The sequence below is a fragment of the Halichoeres trimaculatus genome, unplaced genomic scaffold (genome assembly GCF_033239565.1).
Source record: "Halichoeres trimaculatus isolate MK-OKI-2021-1 unplaced genomic scaffold, fHalTri1.1 fHalTri1_scaffold_6, whole genome shotgun sequence".
Lineage (NCBI taxonomy): Eukaryota > Metazoa > Chordata > Actinopteri > Labriformes > Labridae > Halichoeres > Halichoeres trimaculatus.
The window spans coordinates 31,305,210-31,330,084 of record NW_027437184.1 but is presented as its reverse complement, the minus strand read 5'-3'; the positions used below and the strand labels follow the sequence as shown (position 1 = coordinate 31,330,084).

At 42.4% G+C, this 24,875-nt stretch overlaps 2 protein-coding genes across 4 annotated transcripts in view; one reads left to right on the top strand and one right to left on the bottom strand.

Moving 5' to 3' along the window:
* cltca (clathrin, heavy chain a (Hc)) overlaps positions 1-16,868 on the top strand; it is a 50,928-nt gene extending 34,060 nt beyond the window's left edge. The window contains exons 13-31 of one of the 2 annotated variants that reach the window (XM_074672491.1): positions 71-251; positions 1,783-1,946; positions 4,690-4,815; positions 4,906-5,048; positions 5,277-5,511; positions 5,599-5,721; positions 5,808-5,953; positions 6,040-6,223; positions 6,307-6,499; positions 8,342-8,499; positions 8,588-8,860; positions 8,955-9,272; positions 9,495-9,626; positions 10,201-10,311; positions 10,400-10,570; positions 11,154-11,375; positions 11,541-11,561; positions 12,819-12,894; positions 15,544-16,868. In XM_074672491.1, coding sequence (XP_074528592.1) covers positions 71-251; positions 1,783-1,946; positions 4,690-4,815; positions 4,906-5,048; positions 5,277-5,511; positions 5,599-5,721; positions 5,808-5,953; positions 6,040-6,223; positions 6,307-6,499; positions 8,342-8,499; positions 8,588-8,860; positions 8,955-9,272; positions 9,495-9,626; positions 10,201-10,311; positions 10,400-10,570; positions 11,154-11,375; positions 11,541-11,561; positions 12,819-12,894; positions 15,544-15,677 — 3,111 coding nt within the window. In that variant the 3' untranslated portion in view covers positions 15,678-16,868. The remainder of the gene's footprint in view (positions 1-70; positions 252-1,782; positions 1,947-4,689; positions 4,816-4,905; positions 5,049-5,276; positions 5,512-5,598; positions 5,722-5,807; positions 5,954-6,039; positions 6,224-6,306; positions 6,500-8,341; positions 8,500-8,587; positions 8,861-8,954; positions 9,273-9,494; positions 9,627-10,200; positions 10,312-10,399; positions 10,571-11,153; positions 11,376-11,540; positions 11,562-12,818; positions 12,895-15,543) is intronic. The other variant, XM_074672492.1, reaches the window with a different exon arrangement.
* A 1,455-nt stretch (positions 16,869-18,323) lies between these two features.
* ptrh2 (peptidyl-tRNA hydrolase 2) lies at positions 18,324-20,980 on the bottom strand. Of its 2 annotated transcripts, XM_074672367.1 has the most exons (3): positions 20,907-20,980; positions 20,559-20,656; positions 18,324-20,468 (listed from the first exon to the last, which is right to left on the bottom strand). In XM_074672367.1, the coding sequence occupies exon 3, from the start codon at positions 20,456-20,458 to the stop codon at positions 19,943-19,945; it is 516 nt and encodes a 171-aa protein (XP_074528468.1). In that variant the 5' UTR covers positions 20,459-20,468; positions 20,559-20,656; positions 20,907-20,980; the 3' UTR covers positions 18,324-19,942. The 2 variants fall into 2 exon arrangements, with proteins under 2 accessions (XP_074528468.1, XP_074528467.1); XM_074672366.1 differs by lacking the exon at positions 20,559-20,656 and having other exon boundaries at positions 18,358-20,468.
* Positions 20,981-24,875: the final 3,895 nt, after the last annotated feature.

Below are 24,875 nucleotides of genomic sequence, written 5' to 3'. Positions count from 1 at the left end.
TCTTTCTCATCACTTTTCATTGTTTTAGTTTTCTGCTGACTAACACATTTCTCTCCTCCTCCCCCTCCAGTGGCTGGTGAACTTCTTCGGCTCTCTGTCCGTGGAGGACTCTCTGGAGTGCCTCAGAGCCATGCTGTCGGCCAACATCCGCCAGAACCTGCAGATCTGTGTCCAGGTGGCCTCCAAGTATCATGAACAGCTCACCACACAGGCTCTCACTGAGCTCTTTGAGTCCTTCAAGAGCTTTGAAGGTGAGGTCACAATGTCGGATACAGCTGAATGTTTGTGATGAATGAAATATTATCATCCAGAGACAGAGTCTGACAGAAACTGCAGCCTGTGCAAACAGTAAAAACAGTTTCTAAAACACTAGCATCACACAGATCCTCAACAGACACAGACTGTTCACTCCCAACGCCAACAACTACACACACACACACACACACTCTCACACACACAAACACATACACACACACACACACACGCACACATAAAAAAAAAACATGGCCATGACAACGTTAAACTTTGGAATACAATCCAATTCTTATGCACTAAAGTTGGTTACCATTGTAGGCCGGCCACTGGACTGCTCTAGTACCTGTTAAGGCTGTGTTATGCTTTCTGCGCAAATGTGACACGTGAAAACCAGACACACAAGAGAACACGTGAGGCTTTTATGCTTTTTAACACCACGTACGGCGTCCGTTGATGTGAATTCCCAAACTGCAGGGGGCAGTGTATCACAAATGTACGTCTACCAGAGTACTAAACAAGAGTCAGAGAAGTTTGCCTTTGTTTACAACATGACATATCTGTCCCGTTTCCAGGTTCTTTTAAGCCATTTCTCTTTTCTGCCGAGAGTGGCGGCAGTTTCATGCCGTGATTTATTGTCTGTGCGTTTCCGTCCAGCAGGTTAGAAATTTTCATTGTGCACGGGGCAGAAATTTTTGGCGTGATAGGGACCGCACAAGGGAGCGTAGGTGTGAAAATGACGTCATTCGTCCGCACAAATTAGCATAAATTAGCCCTAAAGTCGTAAAACGGCGCTACCTCCGCTGCAGAGCCACAGCTGGCTACGAGGCGCTCGCCACTTAGTGTATCAGTCCGCTTAGTGTATCAGTGTAAACAGAATTCAGGCTACAAATAGTTTGAGTTTTAATTATCAATCAGTTGAATGTTTTTGTAGTCTTACATTTTTTCATTTGCTGAAGCTCAAACAGGCTTTGAGTGATTGAGTTGTTTTGTATTACTAATTTCATGGTTTTATTTTGGCCCTTAGTTTTAGATGCCTGCAGTCTTGTTGAAATAGTAATGTTCATTCCTAGACTAATGAATCTTACAGGCACTAATCATAACAGTTTTCAGACCTGCTGAACTCTATAACACAAAGATTTGAAAAGTAACCAGACTATTGTTCACAAGGTCATCGATTTCTTCGTGGGTAATTTCCCAGATTATTTCTGAGTCCAGGTTACAGATTAGAGTTGTGTCTCAGGTTGGCCCTTAGTTTTGATTATATGGCTTCTAACCTCCTCCCATACACACATACATATAAACACACCCTCGGCCAGTGACCTCAGATAAATGTCTCTTCAGTCAGTCAGGCAAGTAGGCCAGAGTTGAGGCAGGGTGATCGATAAACAGCAGAGGATGGCCTGGAGGGGACCGAGTTCAGCTACTATCACTAGATCACGAGCAGTTGTGTGTTTTTTCACTGGAACAAATCACTGGATTCACAACGTGTCTGTCCAGTTTAACCAACTCTTTCTTTGTGTCCCTCAGGTCTGTTCTACTTCTTGGGCTCTATCGTCAACTTCAGTCAGGACCCTGAAGTTCACTTCAAATACATCCAGGCCGCCTGTAAGACCGGTCAGATCAAAGAGGTGGAGAGGATCTGCAGAGAGAGCAACTGCTACGACCCCGAGCGCGTCAAGAACTTCCTCAAGGTGAAGCCGGATAAACAGTCGGAGATCAAACACTCACAGCTCAAACTTTTTGTTTCTGCTCCTTTCTTTTCTCTCTGTCTCCTCTTCATAAACTCTGCTCCTGATCTACTCTTTGTTATCATCTCCAGCAAAGCATTCAAGAGTCACACTCTTAATTATTTCATTCATATCAATATTCAATGAGTTGAAAAGATTTTGACCCATTTATAACTTGTAAAACTTCACTTTTCCCCCGTCAATCCCAATTAATTTAACTGTTCTGGTTTTAAATGTTCAAAACAACTGTCCTGATGGCAGTCCACTATCTTTTGTGCTTTTCCTCTTTTGTCTTTGGAATGGCAGGACATGTATCAGGTAAATTTGTCGTTTCCCACAGTGCAGGATTTCTCCTCCTCTTCTGACTCTCACCCTCCCCCCTTTAACTGAAGGCCCAGGATTGAAACTGGGATTTGTATGGAGGTGTATAACCTTATATACCACGATCCATACACCCACTGGGGTGCCACCTGTGCTCTCTGAGCGTACAGTAGCATTAGTCATTCAGTGGATGTTTTGTGTGTAAATGCAGTTAATGGTGAATAATTTGAGGTGTTGTATTTTATATTTTCAGGACATCAAAGGTGTTTGTGTGCTCAGTGTGTAGTCCCATGTTAGGAGTCTGTAGCCAGTGCAGCATGTTTTTGAGTGTCACTAATGAGGTGCACAATCCCAGTTTGATAATCCTGTCTGATGGCACCAGTGTTAATCATTGTGGTGAAAGACGTAGTGAACAGTGCTGTCCAGGGTTCACCCGACTGTCGTCACTAGGTAGAAAAGTTACTTTCTTAGAGGATACCACCGAGAATAACTCTAAGTGATATCATCGCTTTAGTGACAAACCTTTTATTCTTCCCCTCTTCTTTTTGTATTAACCTTGAGATCTTTTGGACAGGTTGACTGTGCAGATTGAAGATGAGGTTTTCATAAAATATTCTGAATATTCAACATTTGTACACAGCTCACCAAACATCAACAGTTAGGGGTGTCAGTATTTTAATTCCAAAATCAAGTAATCAGTTAAAGAAGGCTTGGAAACCTAACCCCGGATGCTATAACTTCATGTGCAACGCTCGCTAATTTACCTGCAACACTGTAAAGATTGTGATATTACACACGTTAGGGCTGCACGGTACTGGGAAAAAATTATGTTGCAATACTTTTGGTTTCATGCGATATGTATTCAATATGTATTTCAATATTTTCTAAAGTTTCTGCTTCCCTCTGTTCAGTTGAGTTCTTCCTGAAATGATAACAGACCCTCACATAATCGCTGTCATATCAGCTCATAGAATCATAAGCCGTGTGAGGGACCCAGAACTGGTTCTGAGTGAAGACAAAATTAGCCACTGCCTTTAATCTTTAAGTGTTAGATATAGCATCCTATGTGGTATTAACCATCAACAAACTTTCACATTGTCAAAATCCCTGCTGTGCTCTCGGTGACTTGATAGCTCGCGTCACACATTGCCCAGCCCGACAACGATAACAGCAGGCGAGATGACAACACAGAGAAGGCGCACTCACTGTTCCAGTTGTTGCATGTAGTTTCATAAATTTTTGTATGTATATATATATATATATATATATATATATATATATATATAGAGAGAGAGAGAGAGAGAGAGAGAGAGAGAGAGAGAGAGAGAGAGAGAGAGAGAGAGAGAGATACACATATGACTCGAATAACTAAAGGACTCAATTATATTTTTTGGCTCCAGAAGGATTTTTTTTCTTCATATCACATAAACCTTTGATATAAATATTGGGCACACTGCAATGACAATACAGTTGAATACTGAAATGATTAATTGTGCAGCCCTAACACATGTGTGTTATTCTAGTTTTGCCTGTTGATTGCTTAACATGGAGCCACCTTCAAAGAGCTTATTATGAACTTGCAAAAGGCCGGTAGGTTTAAAAAAAAAAAAGCCTGGTAAGATCTCAGGTGCGCTCTATACATGTACCAAGAGTTAATCTTAAAGCAAAATAATGAAAGGCTTTCATCAGGTCCAGATTTAGGCCTTGTACACACGTAGCTGGGTATTTTCAAAATTAAATATCCCCCCTCATACGTTTTTAAAAACACTTACACTTACACACAGTGGGCAAATTTGCCGGTGAGTGCGGCTCGACGCATGCTAAACCTGTAATGGGCAGTCTTTTCCGATGTAAAACCTGTGCCAGCTAGTCAGAATGAGCCCTCGTCATTCAGCTGTGACGTTTGAGAACCAGAAACTCTGTTTATGTGCATCTACACAAAACCATGAAACTGAAGTTTTCCAAACTCTTCACTTTGTTGAGTTTTCAGAAAACATTGTTTTCCGTGACATAAAGCTGTGGTTTCATGTGGATGTATGTGCAGTTTCCCAAATACCCGGCTACATGTGGACATGGCCTTAGACCCCTGTTTTCAGTGATTCACATGACACTGGCAGTGTGAGGGTTTTTTTAATCATATATCTGCGGAAAAGAAAAAAAAACATAATTTCTAGTAAAGAATCTAGCTGTGATTTTGGAAAACCCTGACACCCCTCTCAACAATACAACCATACCTGCATCAGAGTAAATAAACACATGCAGAGGTATGAGCTCCACCCAGAGGCCTGATATTGTTGGTTGATGTTTTGTGGCTTGTATCAGGATTTATTGTGTCTTATGTCTTGCTCAATTTCTCCTCTGTCCTCCCACTGTGTGTGACCGACAGGAAGCCAAACTCACCGACCAGCTCCCTCTCATCATCGTCTGCGACCGCTTCGACTTTGTCCATGACCTGGTGCTCTACCTGTACCGCAACAACCTGCAGAAGTACATTGAGATCTACGTCCAGAAGGTGAGGCTTCATGGAGAGACGACGTTTCTTCTCTGACTATGTTTCAAAGAGCTACTCTGATCAGGTGTTTGATTAAAATGTGTGTTTCAGGTGAACCCGAGCCGTCTGCCTGTGGTGGTTGGTGGTCTTCTGGATGTGGACTGCTCTGAGGACGTCATCAAAAGCCTGATCCTGGTTGTCAGAGGACAGTTCTCTACTGATGAACTCGTTGCTGAGGTGGAAAAGAGGAACAGGTGCTTCACCTTTTGAAGTCGATACAATGCTTCTAATATTAAATCCAGCTGAGTCAGTCTAGTCTGATCTAGAGGAAGCTGACTTTATGACCTAAGCTGCAGCCGATCAGCCGAGGGCCTCTTAAGCTTTAGGTTTTACTTTTGAGGAGCAGCCATGTCTCAATCATACAGTCTGTGTTGCGCGTTTTAGGAAGCGTTCTCACACCATATTGATTGTTTTCCTCACAGACTCAAGCTGCTGCTGCCCTGGCTCGAGTCTCGTATCCATGAAGGCTGTGAGGAGCCCGCTACCCACAATGCTCTGGCCAAGATCTACATCGACAGCAACAACAACCCTGAGCGCTTCCTGAGGGAGAACCCGTACTATGACAGCCGTGTGGTGGGAAAATACTGCGAGAAGAGAGACCCTCACCTGGCCTGTGTGGCCTATGAAAGAGGACAGTGTGACCAGGAGCTCATCAATGTGAGGAGGACTTTTCAGCTGAGCATCATCAACCGTATGTTAAACTGGAGCAGGAAGAGGTTTAATGTGTGTTTTTTTTTCTTTAAGGTTTGCAATGAGAACTCCCTGTTCAAGAGCTTGTCTCGCTACCTGGTCCGCCGCAAAGACCCTGATCTGTGGGCCAGCGTGCTGCTTGAGAGCAACCCCTTCAGACGACCACTCATCGACCAGGTACAGAACGACACAAGTCTGATTTCCTCTCATACACGCCTCCTGCTTCTCTGATCTCCTCTAACCTTCTCCTTCTTTGTCCCCAGGTGGTTCAGACCGCCCTGTCAGAGACCCAGGACCCAGAGGAGGTGTCCGTCACAGTCAAAGCCTTCATGACCGCAGACCTGCCCAACGAGCTCATCGAGCTGCTGGAGAAGATTGTTTTGGATAACTCTGTCTTCAGCGAGCACAGGTGTGTACCTGGAATGTTGTGGATGTTTTCTGTCCTCTCATGAGTCAGAAAGTGCTGAGTAACCCGTCTCTTCCTCTGTGTCTCAGAAATCTGCAGAACCTGCTCATCCTCACAGCCATCAAAGCCGACCGCACCCGTGTGATGGAGTACATCAGCAGACTGGACAACTACGACGCTCCTGACATCGCCAACATCGCCATCAGCAACGAGCTCTTCGAGGAGGCCTTCGCTATCTTCAAGAAGTTTGACGTCAACACCTCTGCAGTGCAGGTCAGTCATCACCTCCTGAACAGCTCGACAAATACTTAACGCACTGAAGAAGAGTTGATCCTCATCCTTTCTCCTCCCCTAAGGTGCTGATCGAGCACATTGGAAACCTGGACCGGGCCTATGAGTTTGCAGAGCGCTGCAATGAGCCGGCGGTGTGGAGCCAGCTGGCCAAGGCTCAGCTGCAGAAGGAGCTGGTCAAAGAGGCCATTGACTCCTACATCAAAGCTGACGACCCCTCTGCTTACATGGAGGTGGTGCAGGCTGCTGATAAGAGCGGTAAGGAGAACATTTGTAAAGGAAAGATGGATGGAAAATAAGCAGGAAACCTGGCTGAGGCTTTGTGGATCAGTTTCAGCTCAGCACAACACCAATCTAATCAACCAGCCAACATTAGTCTTCTTTAAGGATCTTTTTTGTGCTGACTTTGCTCACAAACCTTTTAATCCAGCAGAAGAGTTTCAGAAAACACTTAAATTAGTTAGAAACAATAAACAGTTTTTTTTAATCTGGTTTGTTTGGGAGGAGGGAATCTTAGTTACTCAGGAAACATAACTTTAAAACAAACTTCAGCACCAGCAAGGATGACAACAGCTCCTTGACGTATTGTGGCCAACAGAGACTGTCATAGAAACACTGACCTTTAATTTTCAGTGACATAACTCAGTGTTTTACTTCTTTAATGACCACGTCTGTAAGTCCTGGAGACATTTTGACTCAGAGGGTGTTCTTCTGGGTTTCATTCCTCTATGTCAAGTGTGCATAGCAGTGTTTCATCGGGCTGATAAGAAAACAAAAGCACAGAGAGGACTCAGTTCTACCCGACTCATTGTGAGATAATTAATCTCTGAACAGAAAGCTGTGAGCTGTTTTCACGTTCACATTTGACCAGAAGTGATCAATACTCAGCACATGAGCTTTGTTTGAGAGCCGATACAGTTTAAACCTGCAGGGAACAGTTTCATTTGGTGCAGTAATACATCAATCAAAGAACTCTTACACAGTAGTAAGAGCTCTCTGCTGGAAAGTATCACTTATGATGATTTTCTGTTCCTTTAAAGTCATTTTTTTCTCCGTTTTTTTTTTTCCTTTTTAACTTAATTTTTATCAAAATTTTTCTTCATCAGTACAATATACTGTATACATTTCAAAACAATTCAATGAATTTCTTTTCCTTTGTTTTTCCGTTGTTTTTTTCCTCCTTTTTCTTCTCTAGCTGTATTTGTATTCATTACATATTGCCATGTGCACACTATGATGGTAATGAAAGAAAGAAAATAAATAAATAAATTAAAAAAACAATAATAATAATAAACAATAATAGCAGTCACATAGAAATAGAAATTATGTCCACTCAAAATTATGACATCACAGGCCCATATCATTATCAGTATCAGGATGACAACATTTTGCATACAATGCAGGGGTATAGAACAGGATTATTGCATGTATTACTGTACATATTATTGCAGCAATAGAGGAATCATTGGTTTCCATCTTTTAGTAAAAGTTGCTCTTTGAAGCCTTAATGAAAAAGTGATCTGCTTCATTTGATAAATATCCCAAATCTTCTGAATCCATGTGTTATATGAGGGAGGTTCTGTTTTCAACCACCTGATTTTTTCCTCAGTTTTGATGCTTTTAATCAGAGAGGAAAGAGCATTGGAAGCAGAGCGGGAAACAGGCTGAGTCTTATGGCACACAGCTTCACAGCTCAGCCATACTGGTGCCCCATATGCTAATGTTTCTGGCAGATTATTATTTCCTCTCTATTTCTTTCCTGTGAGAATTGTAACTTAATAATTTGCCCAGTATTAGAAACAGCTGTTTTTTGTTATCACACCACAAAAAACAATTCGAAGATTTGACAGTTTTCATCTGTAGATCTTTCTGTTTATGACGGAATACCTCTTCTTATTCTGAGCTGTTGGCCTGTTACACTTTTTGAAGTGTTTGAATGAAAAAGGTGATAAAGCATCTTTCAGGTGTTTTCTTCTTGCCTTGCTGATAATAGATCATTAATAATTACACAGTACATACAAGTTTAGACGGTTTTCTGTCTACCATATAAAGGAGTGTTTTTGTACCATAGCATCTTGACCTTTGTGTCCTTTGTTCCAGGTAACTGGGAGGACCTGGTGAAGTTTTTGCAGATGGCTCGTAAGAAGGCCCGCGAGTCCTACGTGGAGACCGAGCTCATCTTTGCTTTGGCTAAAACCAACCGCCTTGCTGAACTGGAGGAGTTTATTAACGGACCAAACAACGCTCACATCCAACAGGTCAGTCTGGCTCCCATAAAGCTCTCTGTGAAGCTTCTGTACAGACAAATTTATGATGAATTTAACTTTTTTGTGTCAACAAACTCAGGTCGGTGACCGCTGCTATGACGAGAAAATGTACGACGCTGCTAAGCTGCTCTACAACAACGTCTCCAACTTTGGTCGTCTGGCCTCCACTCTGGTGCACCTGGGAGAGTATCAGGCCGCTGTGGACGGAGCCCGCAAAGCCAACAGCACCCGCACCTGGAAGGAGGTGTGCTTCGCCTGCGTGGACGGAAAGGAGTTCAGACTGGCCCAGATGTGCGGCCTTCACATCGTGGTGCACGCAGATGAGCTGGAGGAGCTGATCAACTACTACCAGGTCAGATGGACAGCATGATGTATTTCATTTAAAGACACAGCTCCTAAACCACCTGAAATAAACAAACACTCCATCCTCTCCCTCTGTTTCACAGGACCGCGGTTACTTCGAGGAGCTGATCACCATGCTGGAGGCCGCTCTGGGTCTGGAGCGCGCCCACATGGGAATGTTCACCGAGCTGGCCATCCTCTACTCCAAGTTCAAGCCGCAGAAGATGAGGGAGCATCTGGAGCTCTTCTGGTCCAGAGTCAACATCCCCAAAGTGCTGAGAGCAGCAGAGCAGGCGCACCTGTGGGCTGAGCTCGTCTTCCTGTACGACAAGTACGAGGAGTATGACAACGCCATCATCACCATGATGAACCACCCCACAGACGCCTGGAAGGAGGGACAGTTCAAAGACATCATCACCAAGGTACGGCTCAGGCGTTTTTTATTTTCTTAAAGTCATTAAAAGTTTCCTGAGGTGTTGGTTTTGCTGTTTATGGAAAGAAACATAAAGAAGATCACTTGTGGTGAATGGGAGGAGTATGCTGAAATTATCTTTGCCCTCATGCCTCAAATTGCAGTTTATCCTCTGACTGGGTGTTCAGACTTCCTAAATGATTGTTTCTGTCTCCGTCTCGTTCCTGTGCAGGTGGCCAATGTGGAGCTGTACTACAAAGCCGTCCAGTTCTACCTGGAGTTCAAGCCTTTGTTACTGAATGATCTGCTGATAGTGCTTTCACCCAGACTGGACCACTCCCGTGCTGTCAACTTCTTCAGCAAGGTACTCTTTCAAGTCTCTGTCCGCTGTCTCATCAGATAACAGTTTGTTTGCATCTGCCTCTGTTCAGCTACTTGTGTTTAGTTGTTGTCCAAAGAAAATGAAACAGAGGGAATTAATCATTGTGATTGTGAAGCTCAGAGTCTCATCGATAAGAAGGGAGCTGCTGTCCTGTGTGGACTAAAAATTACCTGTTCCCCAAAATGATGCCTGAAACAAACACACACCACGTCCCACTCTTCGATAGCTGAAACACAAAACCTCCTATCTGCAAAATTTTATGATAAGCTGATTTCACTCTGGATGATGAGAAGAAGGAATGCTGCTCATACTCAGTCTGCAATTGATATTGTAACATATTCTGAAATCAGTGTGTCATGCATCGAGTATCCTTAACAAATAGCATTCTGCAAGAAAACAGCATATTTTTTTTGTTCTCTCAAAAAAGTGATTTTTGCAGATTAGAGGTTTTGCGTTGCAGCCATCTCCTTGATGTAACAGCAGTGGATGTTAGCTTTATATATTTGCCTGTATTTCAGATGTTCTCACCCCTCTGTTTGCATGTGTGTGTCCACAGGTGAAACAGCTGCCTCTGGTCAAACCCTACCTTCGGTCAGTACAGAACCACAACAACAAATCAGTCAATGAAGCACTTAACAACCTCTTCATCACAGAGGAGGACTATCAGGTCAGTCAGCTTCTCACATTGTTAAACTCTTTATTTTCAGCTTCTTATCACTCCTTGGTTTAATGTTTGCTCTTTTTACTCTGCTCAGGCACTGAGGACATCAATAGATGCCTACGACAACTTTGACAACATCTCACTGGCGCAGCGTTTGGAAAAACACGAGCTGATCGAGTTCAGGAGAATCGCTGCGTACCTCTTTAAGGGCAACAACCGCTGGAAACAGAGCGTTGAGCTGTGCAAGAAGGACAAGCTGTACAAGGTAACTGTTCTCACCAAAACATCAACAACAAACATCAGCTACAGAAACGGTAAAGAAAGTAACAAAAAAAAACTGTCTTTGCCTCTAAGGACAGACCTGACAGAACTTGAATTTTAATGTTTTTCAAATCTGAATCATGATTTTAGTTTTTTAGCATTTTGAACCAGTGTTGCAAATGTGTCAGGGGAGAGAAGTTTCCTTCTGACGTTCAATCTGTTGACGTTAGTCTGAGTGAAGCCTGTGTGCAACTTAGTATTAACAGTGAAACTGAGACTCACAAGAACAGATGAAATCCAGGGAACCAAGTGTTGATTTTGCAGATTTCATGGATTTTTGTTTCCCTTTTAATCAAACACACATCAGCATCTTTAATTGGTAAAGAAACTGTAAACTGTGCCAAATATGAAAAAGGAATCATGCTTTGGTTTATCCGACCCCTGCCTGTAAAAGTCAGTCTTAGTTCCCAGAGGCCCACGTATTCACAGGAAGACAGTGGATGGGTTCTGAGGTTGACCATATTTCCACTAAGATTAACTCAGACCTTCTCTGAACCTGTCTGTTCTGCTCTGTGCGCCCCCTGCAGGACGCCATGCAGTACGCGTCAGAGTCAAAGGACACAGAGCTGGCGGAGGAGCTTCTGGCCTGGTTCCTGCAGGAGGACAAGAAGGAGTGTTTCGCCGCCTGCTTGTTCACCTGCTACGACCTCCTGCGGCCCGACGTGGTGCTGGAGACGGCCTGGAGGCACAACATCATGGACTTTTCCATGCCATACTTCATTCAGGTCATGAGGGAGTACCTCAGCAAGGTGGGTGGCTTGATCGATGTCACGATCACTCATCTCTTATTACGTCTTTACTTTTGTGACTAGGAAATAAAATGACATGGCTCATGCACTCAGAAGCTTTTAAAATAGCCTTAACAGAGAAATCTCTCAATGTTTTTCTCCCACGCTGCACCTCTTCTCCTCCAGGTTGATGCAATTCAGGAACAGGTGAAAGCTGAAAGCACTGGTTTTAACCTGAAAGCATTTAGCCTGAACGACTGCAGCCTTGAGTGTGCATGGTTCAGCTGCACTCAGACACAAGCACTGAGATTATTTTAATGATAGAATTAACCTGTAGCTTTTAAAAATGACAGGAAATCAGACACACACAGACTTAAACCACTGCTTGTAAAAGGTCTGTTTTGATTGGATAACATGATCCAGTGTTTTAGTCTCATTAACAGAAGCATATTGAACAAGTTTCAGGACAAGATTATATTTTGGATTCCGAAACAGACTTAGACCAGTATTAGTGATTTTTCACTCACTAACAGCTACAGCAAAACAACATTTATGAAGATATTTGTGCCTGAAATCACTTCAGCTGAGTTTATGTCACACAATTCTTACATGAAACAGAACACTGAGGTGTTACTCACACAGGAACATTCAGTCTTCTTGCTGTTAGTCTCAAAGAGAGGCCTTAAAGTGAAGTACATTCTCAGCAACTCGACCTCTTCAGAGCATTTCCTCACAGACACTCACAGATCTGACACTCTGCTCATTACGAAGCTGAATGAAAAGTCCGTTTGTCGTGTTTTAGGTTTTCTCTGGTCGTTACGTCAAAGCATGAGTGTAAACAGTGCTGGCTGATATTTGGCAGCAGGCTGTCGTTGTGCCTGGCTTTATGTGAGATCAATTTTGGGAGCACCTTGTCTGAGAGTCACACCCTTCCTCCTCCTCCTCCTCCTCCTTCTCCCCAAACTGCATCCCAGTCCTGCAGCCTGCCCCTCACTGCCAGGAGAGCCTCACACAGAGCATGAGGACTGTGTCTGTTTAGAGTTTCAGCTCGGTGGAGACAGAGCAGGGAGTTTGATTTCAGAGAGCTGTCGTCTGTCTGAAGGTGCATGATGTGAGAAATGTTCTGACTGAAGACGAAGAGATGCATCGCTCAGCATGTCTGTGTTTTTAACTCCAGGTCTAACCCTCATCCAGGTGCTGCTGCTCTGAACCAGAACACCTGGTGTACATTTTTCTTTCTGACTGTTATGACTTCAGCTTCTTTACCTAACCTGATGTATCTGCTGTTTTTTATTGTAATGAGTAAAAAAAAAACATTAATTGTCTTAAATGAGAAAAGCTTTTGCAGACATTTGTTTTGCATCACCTGATTTTGTCTTTTGTTGCTAACAGTTTGAAGCTAAACCTCCATAGAGTGGCCAGTGCTCTAAATGCTCTAAATGCTTTTGTTTCTCTGCCTTACAGGTAGACAAACTAGAAACCTCAGAGTCCCTAAGGAAAGAGGAGGAGCAGGCGACAGAGACACAACCCATCGTCTACGGTAACAATCCTTTTCATAACACCGCTGTTTGTCCTTCATTCTCATGTGGAGCTGTTAGTCCAGAGATAAACCAGGATCCTTTCAGGTCACAGACTTTCAATATTACTGTTTTTTTTTTCTATCATCTTCAGAAGATAAACCAGCAGTAAGCTCTTTCCTACCCGCTCTGGATAAGCAGAGATTAAGTGTCATCAAATCATGTCGTATTCACTAGAGGGTGGAAGAAAATTAAAATTGATATACCCTGATTTTTTGTTTGACAATATCAAAATCAAAATTCTTTAAAACATTTTTTTTTCAAATTCATATTCTTAATTTCAGTCCTTGTTTATAAACTGGACTGAAAAAAGTTACCACTTTTCACCAGCAGGGGGTGAAATGTTTCTCTCTGGCTTGGGTAATGTGCATTATATGGGAAAATATGGCTCCTGATATAGTCTGTAGACATTACCATCATCATGTAACTTTTTCACATGGTCTGGTGTTAATAAAACTAACTAAATATCGCAAAAATAGTAAATATTGAATAATCGCAATTAAAATAAAGCGACACCCCAAATATTGTAATAGAATCAAAATCGCAAGGATAGCATATTTTCCCTGCCCTAGTCTTTAGTCGCTACACCTGCTGTAAATCCTCTGTTATAACCAATGTTAAAGTTTAACTGCTGTCTACTGAGTGGGGCTGAATAGTTAGTGATCAGCAGGTGTTTTAAAACTTTTTGTTCCTAGAAAAAAAAAAAAAAGAAAAACATCCCCAGATTTGACTGAAAATGAAATATGGGAGATACAGAGACATAAGTTGATTGAGACTACAACTTTGGAGCTTTTTTTACTTTTTTCCCCTGGATTATGTTTTTATTGGAAAACAATGTTGAACAGATGTCTTGGACCTGTTACAGATCTGTTTTCCAAAAATTCTTTTTTTTTTATCAGATGTGCTGGGAGAAAGAGAGAAAACAGACAAAGGAACACAAACACAAAAAGAGCCAATGGTTGATTTAAAAAAAGAAGAAGAAGAAAATACACAGAAACAGACAGAAAATGAAGTAAAGTAGATGAATTTCAAACAGCTCAGGAAGGAAGTGAAGAAAAGAGACATGTTTGTGTCAGCGGGTGAGTTCTCTGAAGATCAGTCTGATTCTGCACACATAATGATGGGCTGCTGTCTCCTGTAAAAGTTAGCAGATGAACCTCTGAAGGAGTTTTCCAGCCACAGGAGAGGAATGAAAGAAGTGAGTCAGGATGTGGTCGGTGAGGGAGCTAGCCTCACAGCCTTACAGAGACACAAGGTTTATGAGTTAAAAAGTGAAGAGAAGCAAAAACTTCAGGGTTGTTCTTTCTCTCTGGGGCTGGAAGGTACAGATGAGCCCAGTGACCAGTTTGTGTCCGCCACAACTCTTACATATCCCTCATTACTGTGACAACACATCAGCATCTGCTGCTGCCCTCTGTCTGTGACAGCAGGCATGACGAGAACAGAAACATGCTACACATAGTTAAAGAACTGGGTATCCTGTTCTTCCCATATTTTAAACATGGATATACAGTAATAGTGCTGGACGTTCAGACTAAATGTGCAGATTGTCAAACTGCTTCATATTTATATGTTATATAAATCCCTGAATCTGTCTCTGAACTGATCAAATAATAACGAGGTCTTAATAAGACTTCCTGAAATGATGGGGTCATCTCATACAGATGTCCTAACTGGTTCATGACACTTTGGCAGGGCGGGCCTCAAACACCAAGGTCTGCCCATAGCCCTGCTCCTGACCAGCCTTCAGAGGGCTGACCAATCAGAGGGAAGGGGGTTTGAGGAGCAGGAAGCCTTAAAGAGACAGCAGCTAGACCAACATTTTTCAGACAGAGGTTGAAATAAGGGCTTTGGAAAACAGCAATGTGAGGAAAAATAGAGATTTATTTGAGAAGTGAATCATGTAAAGATACTACAGGGTCAAACCAGAGGGACAGAATACGGCCTAAGAAAAGCACAATACCCCCTCTTTAATCATGCAGCTGTGTAAACAAAAAGACATCTACAGGTTTCTCAGAGGGAGGGATGAAATTACTATTATAACAACAATAGTAGTCTTGAAATCACAGCCTCCCTCTGTGTGTGTGTGAGTGTGTGTGTGTGTGTACAGAGTAGCTCTGCAAAGTGTCCTCCCTCATAGGAGGACTCTTCACTTTTCCTTCAAGTAAAGGACGTGTTTCTTAAACTTTTTCTTGAAGTTAGTCACAGCTGTTTGAAGATCCACAGGTTGATTGAGATCATTAAGATTTAATTAATACAGGAAGTAAGCGTACAGGAAAGGGAGGGATGTCTTCGCTTGAACGTCTGCTTTTAAACTTTCAGTATTTAATGAGATCTGTCCAAAGAAGGATCCCCACACAGCTCTGAGGGGGCAGGGTTTAAGTGAAATACTCAGAGCTTTGCTTTATGATGAAATTAGATGACCCAAACTGGAGCAAGCAGGGGAGGTTTGGTAACCACTACATTTTTTTCCTCAGGTGAAAATGAGGCAGCTTTAACTTCATGACGGCTCTGTGAAGCCAAAAAACAACCAAATCCTTTCGTTGTATTGAACGTGTGGTTGGAGTAAAACTGACTGCTAACAGCCTCTCCTCCATGTGTGTTTTCTCCAGGCGCACCCCAGCTGATGCTGACAGCGGGCCCCAGCGTACCCGTGGCCCCTCAGCAAGCCTACGGCTACGGCTACCAGGCGCCTGCAGGATTCAGTCAGCCAGCAGCTCAGCCAGGCTTTGGCTACGGCATGTAAAGATCCCCACCTCCCTCATCCTCTCTTTTTCTCTGCACACGCAGGCTGGAGCTACCATCCATCCATCTCCCACAGTCCTTCACCAGACCATTGTTATTGTCTCTGTCTGCCCCCTGCTGGCGGCAGAGGGTCAAACAGACAAACCTTTTATCTTTTGTTTTTTAACTTTATTTTTCCTCTTTTTAAACTGTCATGAAGGACTCAGTTTTTCTTTTTGTTGTCAAAGAAAAAGCACCGCAAAGATTAGTTTTCTCACATTCCGTATTGACTAGATTAATTTTCTTTTTGTCTTATTATTTTATTTGAATGGTAAATGGTTTATGTACAATGGGGGGCTTTTGTGGGAAGAGCTAGTCCTCCTCCCGGTTTAAAAAATTACAAGGTCTGTTGTGAAGCATCTGATTTGCACTCTGTAGTGAGAAGAATTAATGTAGAACCTTTTGTTTTCCTTTTTGATGTGTGTGAGCAGCTTCCTCTGTCCGACTGTAAAATGCATTTAATTATTGTATATTCAGACACAGAATTATTGCTAATATGTTCCTCTATATTTGAACATGAGACTGCCGCCTCCATGACCACGATCCTGAGAACACTACGTCTACAAACCTGTAACGTCCCCACACACAGACACACACTTTCAGGGCTGTTTGAAGTAGATCAGAGTATTTTACATACGACTTACAGGAATGTTTGAGTCTTTCCAGCAAAACCTATGCAGGACTCTCCAAACAAACCCCCCTTCCTGACATTTCCAGATGCTTTAAATATGGCTCTAACGTGGGACCATGTCACCTCAGAGGGACTGCAGACCTGTTTGTGTTTGACTAACATCCCCCCGCCTGCTCCTCCTTCATCCCGCCGTTTGTTTCTGCTGTTTGGTCGCTGTTCTTTCAAACGCAGGAGGGATTTTTTTCAAGCTTACTTCTCCTCCTTTGTGTCCTGTTAAAAGACATCGTTTAACCCTGTTCAGTTGACCCGCTCATGCCCTTCAGAAACACAGGACTAGTGGTAATTTTGAAGTTTTTATCAAAGGCTTGCGTGTATACAGGAATTCAATCATTAACTCCTTTGAACTTATATTCTTATCTAAATTACCTTAGATTTAAATTGTGCACTTAAAAAACTTGATTGTGCATAATCTGGATTATAATGAATGAAACAACAGTTTTGTTTTCCACTTAAAAAAATAAAGGCTTCTTGTTTGTCAAATCCTGTCTGGTGTGTGTCTTTGTTGTGAACATCAATACCGTACAGCAGTAGATCTCAAATGGAGATAAACGTAACCCCAGGGGGTACGCGAGGGCACTCCAGGGGGTACTCAGGATTCAAAAAATGTACACTCAAAACTCGAAACAGAGCAAAATTCCTTTAACGCTTTTCATTCAATCAGTGTTTGAATCAAATAAAAGTTTAAGTTGATAAATATCCCATAGATCAGTGTTTCCCAAACTTTTTTTCAGGTGACCCACTTTTTGGAGGAACAAGCCAAGGCGACCCAATCCAAAATAAATCCAATCTGTAAATCTATTGACATGATTAATGTGCAAAAATAAAAGATAAGGTTCTTTAATGATGTTTCTGGAAATCTCTGGTTAAGGAAAGCATGGATTTCAAGTAAATAATCTGGAAACTAATTTGGCAACCCATAAAAAATCTCTGGCGACCCTCCTGTGGGTCAGGACCCATGCTTTGGGAATGACTGCCATAGATTATTCAATTCTACTTCATCCTCCCAAAAATGAGTCTCCCTCAAATCAGGATAACGACACAAATAGCTTTGTGATGGTAACAGCGATGCGAAAAAGGTTTGTCTATTGTTAAGTTAATAATTTTGATTTTAGAACAGCCTTTTATATTCATACCAAAAGAGGTCACTTTAAGTTGACTTATGTTTCTGTTTTAACCCGTCTCTAGTTATTTTTTGTTTTACTTAATGAAGTTATAATATTTGTGCCTATCCAGTCACAGTTTTCAGGGTTAACAATGTTATTGTTTAGAAGAATATTTCATAAATCAGACTCTAATCATACAGCGCTCTGTTCCATGTCTTTTTCCCCCAAACACAACTGCTTTGCACTTGTTCGGTGGCACTTAGCAGAAAAAAAAACATGTCGCAGTGGGTACATCATTGAAAAAGTTTGAGAACCACTGCAGTATTTACTTCCCTTTTTGGACCAAATGTGCAGAAAAGTTCTGACTCAAGTTAAAAAAAACTGAGCCAAGCAGCAGTGAGCTGAGAGATACACATCAGAAACACTGGGGTATGTTTTCTATGGAAGCCCTTTGCATCAACACAGAAAACGGACATGAAACCCGCAGAGATGTTGGCGATATACTGCAGCAAATAATGACCATCACCGACCAAAGTTTGGACAATGCACAGGCAAAGAAACATGCACTCAACTGTCACCGAATGAAACCTGCTTTATTCAGCGTCCTCTGCGAGATCAAAGAAAAAACAGGCCTGTCAATGAGAAACGCCCAGGAAGATGAGCCTCAGGATCCCCAGCTTGTGAGATTGCTTGTTTTCTGTGACACGCATCAACAACCCCCCCCCCCCCCCCCCCCCCCCCCCCCCCCCCATGATAAGGGGTGGGTCTTATTTTCAGTCGTTAAAGTTTAACGTTATGTATGGACGTATGTCCACTTGTTTCTGTGGAGTTTCAGTGAGGTTGCACCTCTTCAAATATAACTTCTTCACAAATGTTTGCCCAAGCTGAACACTGAACAGGATGTTTGTCAAAGTCAGCTGTGGCATATGCCAAAACATGAAATATACATTACATAATTCTGACAGGCTTCTTCTGATTTTGATGGTTAATGTTAATGACCTGCACTTTGTACCTTTGTGACGTTTAGTAAAATGAAGTGAATTAGTAACAAGTGAAGTAGCTGTTACCATACTGCAGGGCGCTTTAACTAACAGACAAAAATTAGGATCTCCAAGTCCATCTAGAATTTGAGCTGAACACAAACTTGTGCTTTTAGAAGAGTTCAGTGAAGACTACTGGGTCACCATAGACCCAGAGCCACAAGTCCTAAAACTCCAAACCCTCAAGACAGATGGCACCAAAAGCCAGAATATCACAGGGTTATTGAGTGGGTACCTCCAGTCACTGGTGTCCTCCATGGATATGATGAGTGATTCTTAGGAGGCTTCAGTTCAGGCTTTAACTGTATCTTAACTATTCTGCACAGCATTTAAATCCAGGAAAAAAATGAATTATTCATTTTTGCTTTACATATAGATACAATAATATTTCCCTTTGCATTTTAATATTGTTACAGCCGTGTAATCAGCTCTTTTGCAGCACTGCTACATCAAAATTAAATTAAAGTGATCTCTGCATGGTCTCTGTGATTTTATATGGTTTCAGACACTAAACATGAATTGATGAACTGAATTTGAATCATCAGGAGAAATTAGTTTGAAAATCTTGCAAACCTCTTCACCTTCACTGAACACTTAAAGCAGCGTGCAAACATCCACTTTGCAACGATATTGTCAGCTCCTGTGGACCAAGTGCAGTCTGCTCTGATCTTAAATCAGTACCTTTGCAGGTGTGTGTGTGTGTGTGTTGTATTGCACAAATGAAGCTTTCCACACAACTGATGGACAAAGGTTGCCAGGAAAGCTCACACGAGGTCTTTTTATGTAAAATATAAATCCTTTTGTTTTAGAGAAACAGCTAGCAGCATCCAAAGGAAAAAACTTGAGCACATAAAATATTCTCTTTTATAGCTGATAGTAATTTCCTTTTACAAATGAAACTGAGGCTTCATCATAAATTATAATGAGTTAATGCCAATTCATAACAGGCTAATGTTGGATCAAAATTGTTTATTTTAGGCTTTTAAACACATCTTGGATGATTTGCCATGGTTAGTCAAACATCTATTCTGTAGTAGGTCTGATGTTATAATCCATACCGTAGTTCTCAGGAGATCTACAATAAACATCTGTAATCTGTTTCCTCTGACCATTATGAGATCAGACACAGCAGCTCTGAGCAGATGTAAAGGCATTGGTGATTTGTGATTGTCTCAGAAGTAGAACTCATCAAGCTGTGATAACTGTTTATCCATGGAGATATCTGGAGGATTAGTTTGATGGAAATAAGTTCAAAAACACCAAAAAAGTGTTTTCAAAAAATCCTAACGTTATTGATTCTGTGGTGTAAAAATATAGACACTGTAAACTTTGTTTACAATAGATTTATCAATCAAGAAACTATGAGGAAGTCCTTCAGACGAGAGCAGGAGCTCTAGTAAAGCTTCAAGTCTCCTGTGACCTCATCGACCAGATCAGCAGGACCTGGACCGATCCCCAGCACTGTGCGTGATCCTGGTGCAATCTGAGTCCTCCCTGCGTCCTGGATCAGGCTTACAGGAAGCCCCACTTCTTTGGCGTGACCCAGCAGATCAATCAGAGTGTCCTCGTCTGGGGCCTTCACCACCACCTTGGGCTGTCCGCAGTACTCCCACTGTTTGAGCAGCTCTGGGTTCCTGCGCAGGACCTGTTTGTAAGCTGACACTGCAGCGTGGGAGCACTGGGCGGCCACCTTCCCTTTGCCCATCTTCAGGTCATTTCTGACCACGAGGACCATCTTAAACTCGCCTCCCTCGCCCATCACACTCGCTTCAGCTCCACCGTTCCCCATCGCTGCCATCAGGGTTTTGGATGCCGGGAGGAAGCGAGACCGGAGGTGCCATCCAAGGAGGAGTCCACAGCCCAGTCCTGCGGCGGCACCCACACCCAGGGGACCAAAGAGCACATCCATACTGCTACACCTGCAGAGATGTGAGAAGAGTCTGTTGAGGTGAGCATTTCCCCTGTGGTTCTGTTATACGTTGTGGAGAGATGTACAGCTCAGTCCTGACCTGGTTGTTTCGTAGAGACTCTTAAGTTTGCTTCACGTCTTAACACTGGTTTGAAGACACTCAGCTGAATTATACGCTCGTCCCTGCTGAATTCGTCACTGAAACATTTATTTAAAAGTAGTTTAAAAGGTTTGACCCCACTTTTTCATTTACCAACGTGTCCCCAAACTTCATGTAGAGCTAGCCCAGCTAACGTTAGCTTCCCGACAAGAAGTATAAAAGACCAACCTCAGTGAAATAGTTCGTTTATGGACAAATAAAGCCGTATTTCCACTGTGTTGGTGGCGAAGAGTCTAAAACACGACAGTGTAGTGGATAACTGCTGTTTATGTTTGTTATTTTTCGTACCTGTCGGTTTGCTCGTCGTCTTGTCAGCATGAATGAAGCTACTTCCACCTGTTATTTAGGCGCTTAGTGATGACGTCAATATGTGCGCACTTCTCAAAATTAAAAAACACATATTTATAATTCTTTAAAATTATCAACGACGTTTTAGAAACAAAGCCGAGTGTAAAATAGATTTTATAAACAAAAGAGGAAAAAAATGACAATTTATGCCTGCTTCGCAATTCTCGAATCGCTGGAAAAGAAGAAAGAAAGAAAAAAATCAAAGTGTTCAAGTTGAGAGGACTGTACTTTCATTTTCAAGAACGGACTGTCAAACACACTCTGCCGTGTGTTTCTAAAAGTTCTTATAAGTTTGCTCCAGCTTTTGTAACTCAAAGTATCCCTTGGACTTAGAAATCCCTGTCACTGAGTTTTACCGAGCCGTTAAGTGTAAAAGTCATTACTGGGAGAGATGCTGTAAATAGATGTGACTGATACTGCCAATAAATACAAGGGCTTTTCTCTTAGTGTCGAACTAAGTGGGGTATGTGTCTAAATGTAAACATTTTAAATCTATATGTGATTCCTAACCTCTTGCAGTCCTCAGTTAAGCAGAGAAGGCATTCTACTTAAGTACAAATTACTTTGTTACTGTACTTAAGTAGATTTTTTAGGTACTTTGTACTTTTAGAAGTATTTATTTCTCTGTCAACTTTTTATAATAATAATAATAATAATAATAATAATAATAATAATAATAATAATACATTTTATTTATAGAGCACTTTTCATAAAACTCAAAGACACTTTACACACAAAAATAAGTAAATAAAAGCAGGTTTATAATTAAGTTAAAAGAAAATAAAAACAGGGGCAAGAATTGTTTACAAGTTAAAAGCAAGTCTGTACAAGTGTGTTTTGAGGAGGGTTTCGAATTTAGCGGGGTCAGTGCAGATCTGGATGTGCATGGGGAGGGAGTTCCAGAGGGTGGGGGCAGCAGTGGAAAAAGCGTGGTCTCCCCAGGTCCGGTACTTGGTGCAGGGGGTGGGGACAGGAGGTTTGTGTTGATAGAACGGGGGGGGTGAAGCAGATTTGTGAGGTGGTGGGGGCCTGGTTAAGGAGGGCTTTATGGGTGAGGAGGAGAATTTTGAATTGGATACGCTGAGGGACGGGGAGCCAGTGGAGGTGTTGGAGGACTGGGGTGATGTGGTCATGGGTGCTGGTTCTGGTGAGCAGGCGGGCAGAGTTCTGGATATACTGAAGTTTATGGATGAGTGTGGATGGTAGGCTGTAGAGGATGCTGTTGCAGTAATCCAGTCTGGAGGTGATGAATGCGGGGATGAGTGTTTCAGCAGCAGAGAGGGAGAGGGATGGACGGATGCGGCCTATGTTCTTCAGGTGGAAGAAGGCTGTTTTTGTGAGGTGGCTGACGTGTTGCTGGAGGGAGAGGTGGCTGTCAAACATGACACCAAGGTTGCGGGCACTGGAGGAGGGGAGCAGAGTGAAGTTGTTGAAGGTCAGGTGAAAGTTGTGGTAGGAGCTGGTGAGGTGTTTGGGGCCGATGATGAGCATGTTTGTCTTTTCCCTATTTAACTGGAGGAAGCTTTGCTGCATCCATGATTTGAGCTCGGTGAGGCTGTGGGTGAGTGTGGAGGTGGTGGCAGTGGTGACGGATGTTGTCGTGATATAAAGCTGGACATCATCGGTGTAACAGTGGAAGTTGAGGTTATGGCGGCGGATGATGTTTCCAAGGGGATCACATAGAATATGAAGAGGAGGGGTCCGAGAACTGAGCCCTGTGGGACACCTTGCAGGAGAGGGGCAGTGGAAGAGGTGCAGTTGTTGATACTGATGAACTGATGGCAGTTGGAGAGATATGAGCTGAGCCATGAGAGGGCGGTGACAGTAATGTTCAGTGAGGATTGAAGGCGGGAGAGGAGGCTGATAGTGTCAAAGGCTGCAGTGAGGTTCTTACTTGTACTCAGTTACATTTTCAACATAAATATCAGTACCTTCTACTCCTTACATTTCCCCATTAGGCTCGTTACTCTATATTTTTTGTTTTTTGGCTCCGCAACATCAATGTCGGAGCAGGTTTGCCACTCCACCCACACCTGTTAAACCGCTAGCATTCGAGCAGCTGCACAAAATGGACAACAGTGAGGGTCCCACACAGTCACAGGAGCTAGCCATGGCCTTATTTAAAGAGCTTTTTGAGTTTGTTAGTGCTTAAAACAACTCCTGGCATTTGCTTTGCATCTTGTGCAAACCAAAACTCCAGGAAGTATTGGCGTTCAAGAACAGTCCATCAAGTACATTAGGACACTAGACAGGTAGTGTTTGTTCAAAAAATAACATAGCTAAAGTAGATTTCATATAAATTATCCTGTTTGTTTGTAGTCAGTGAATTGTGCAATAGGAACACTTTTTACTTTTAAAAGTACTTTGAGTATATTTCAGAGCCTGTACTTTTTACTTTTACTCTATTAACATACAGTGGGGAAAATAGGTATTGAACGCGTCAACTTTTTTCTCAGTACATTTATTTCCAAAACTGCAATTCAAACGAAATTTCTACCAGACATTGGTATTAACTCAAATAATCCACACATGAAAGTAAATCATGTCATTCAGGTCCATAAATAATGATTATGCGGAATTAAGTACGATAACACAGGAAAAAAGTATTGAACTCACCATGGAAAGGCTGTATACTTTGGCAAGGAAATGCACCATACCACCTGAAATCTGTCAGTAATTATTACTTGAATTATTAGTGCAAACCAACATCAGCTGGGCTAGAGCAAATTGATGGTCCTATAAAAAAGGCGTTTTTTTCACCAAGCAGATACCACACACCTCATGATGGGTAAAGGCAAAGAGCTCTCTGAAGACATTCACAACCTGATTGTTGCTCATCATCAGAATGGAACTGGTTACAGACTTATATCAAAGCACCTGAATATTCCAGTCAGCACCGCTGGGGCCATTATTCGCAAGTGGAAGAAGCACCACCTTACCATCAACAGGCCACGCACAGGAGCTCCTTACAAGATTTCTGACCAGGGAGTCAGAAAGATAGTCAGAAGAGTACTCAACGAGCCAAGGACCACCCTGAAAATGCTCCAGAAAGACTTGGAGGCAGCAGGTACAATTGTTACAGAGAAAACAATAGGCAATGCACTCCACCACCATGGCCTCTATGGAAACTCAGCCTGCAAGCCTCCATTCCTTAAGAAAAAGCATGATGAAGCACGTTTAAAGTTTGCTAAACACTATCTTGACAAGCCTGTAGGATACTGGGAGAATGTTGTCCTGTTAGATGAGACCAAAATTGAATTTTTGGGCTGTCATACTACAGACCATGTTTGGAGGAGAATTGGCACTGCACATCACCCAAAAAACACTACACCAACAGTGAAGTTTGGAGGTGGAAGCATCATGGCATGGGGTTGTTTCTCATCTCATGGTATTGGCAAACTTCATATTATTGGTGGAGCAATGAATGGAGCCATGTATGGGGAAATTCTTGATATGAATCTGCTGCCATCCACCAGGATGATGAAGATGAGACATGGCTGGACCTTCCAGCAGGACAACGATCCAAAGCACACAGCAACATTGACTCTCAAATGGTTTCAAAAAAAGAAAATCAATCTGTTAGAATGGCGTAGTCAATCACCTGACCTAAATCCAGTTGAACATTTGTGGAAAGGATTAAAGAAAAGGGTTCACCAGAGGGCACCAAAGAATATTCAAGATTTAAAGACAATGTGCAGAGGAATGGGCCAAAATCACACCTGAGCAGTGTGGGCCATTAGTTAAAACATACAAGAAGCGTCTGGAAGCTGTCATTGCAAACAAAGGCTTCTCCACTAAGTATTAGATGAGTCTCAGTTAGAGTGTTCAATACTTTACTCCTGTGTCATCACACTTAATTCCACATTATCATTATTTAAGGACCTGAACGTTGTGATTTCTTTTCATGTG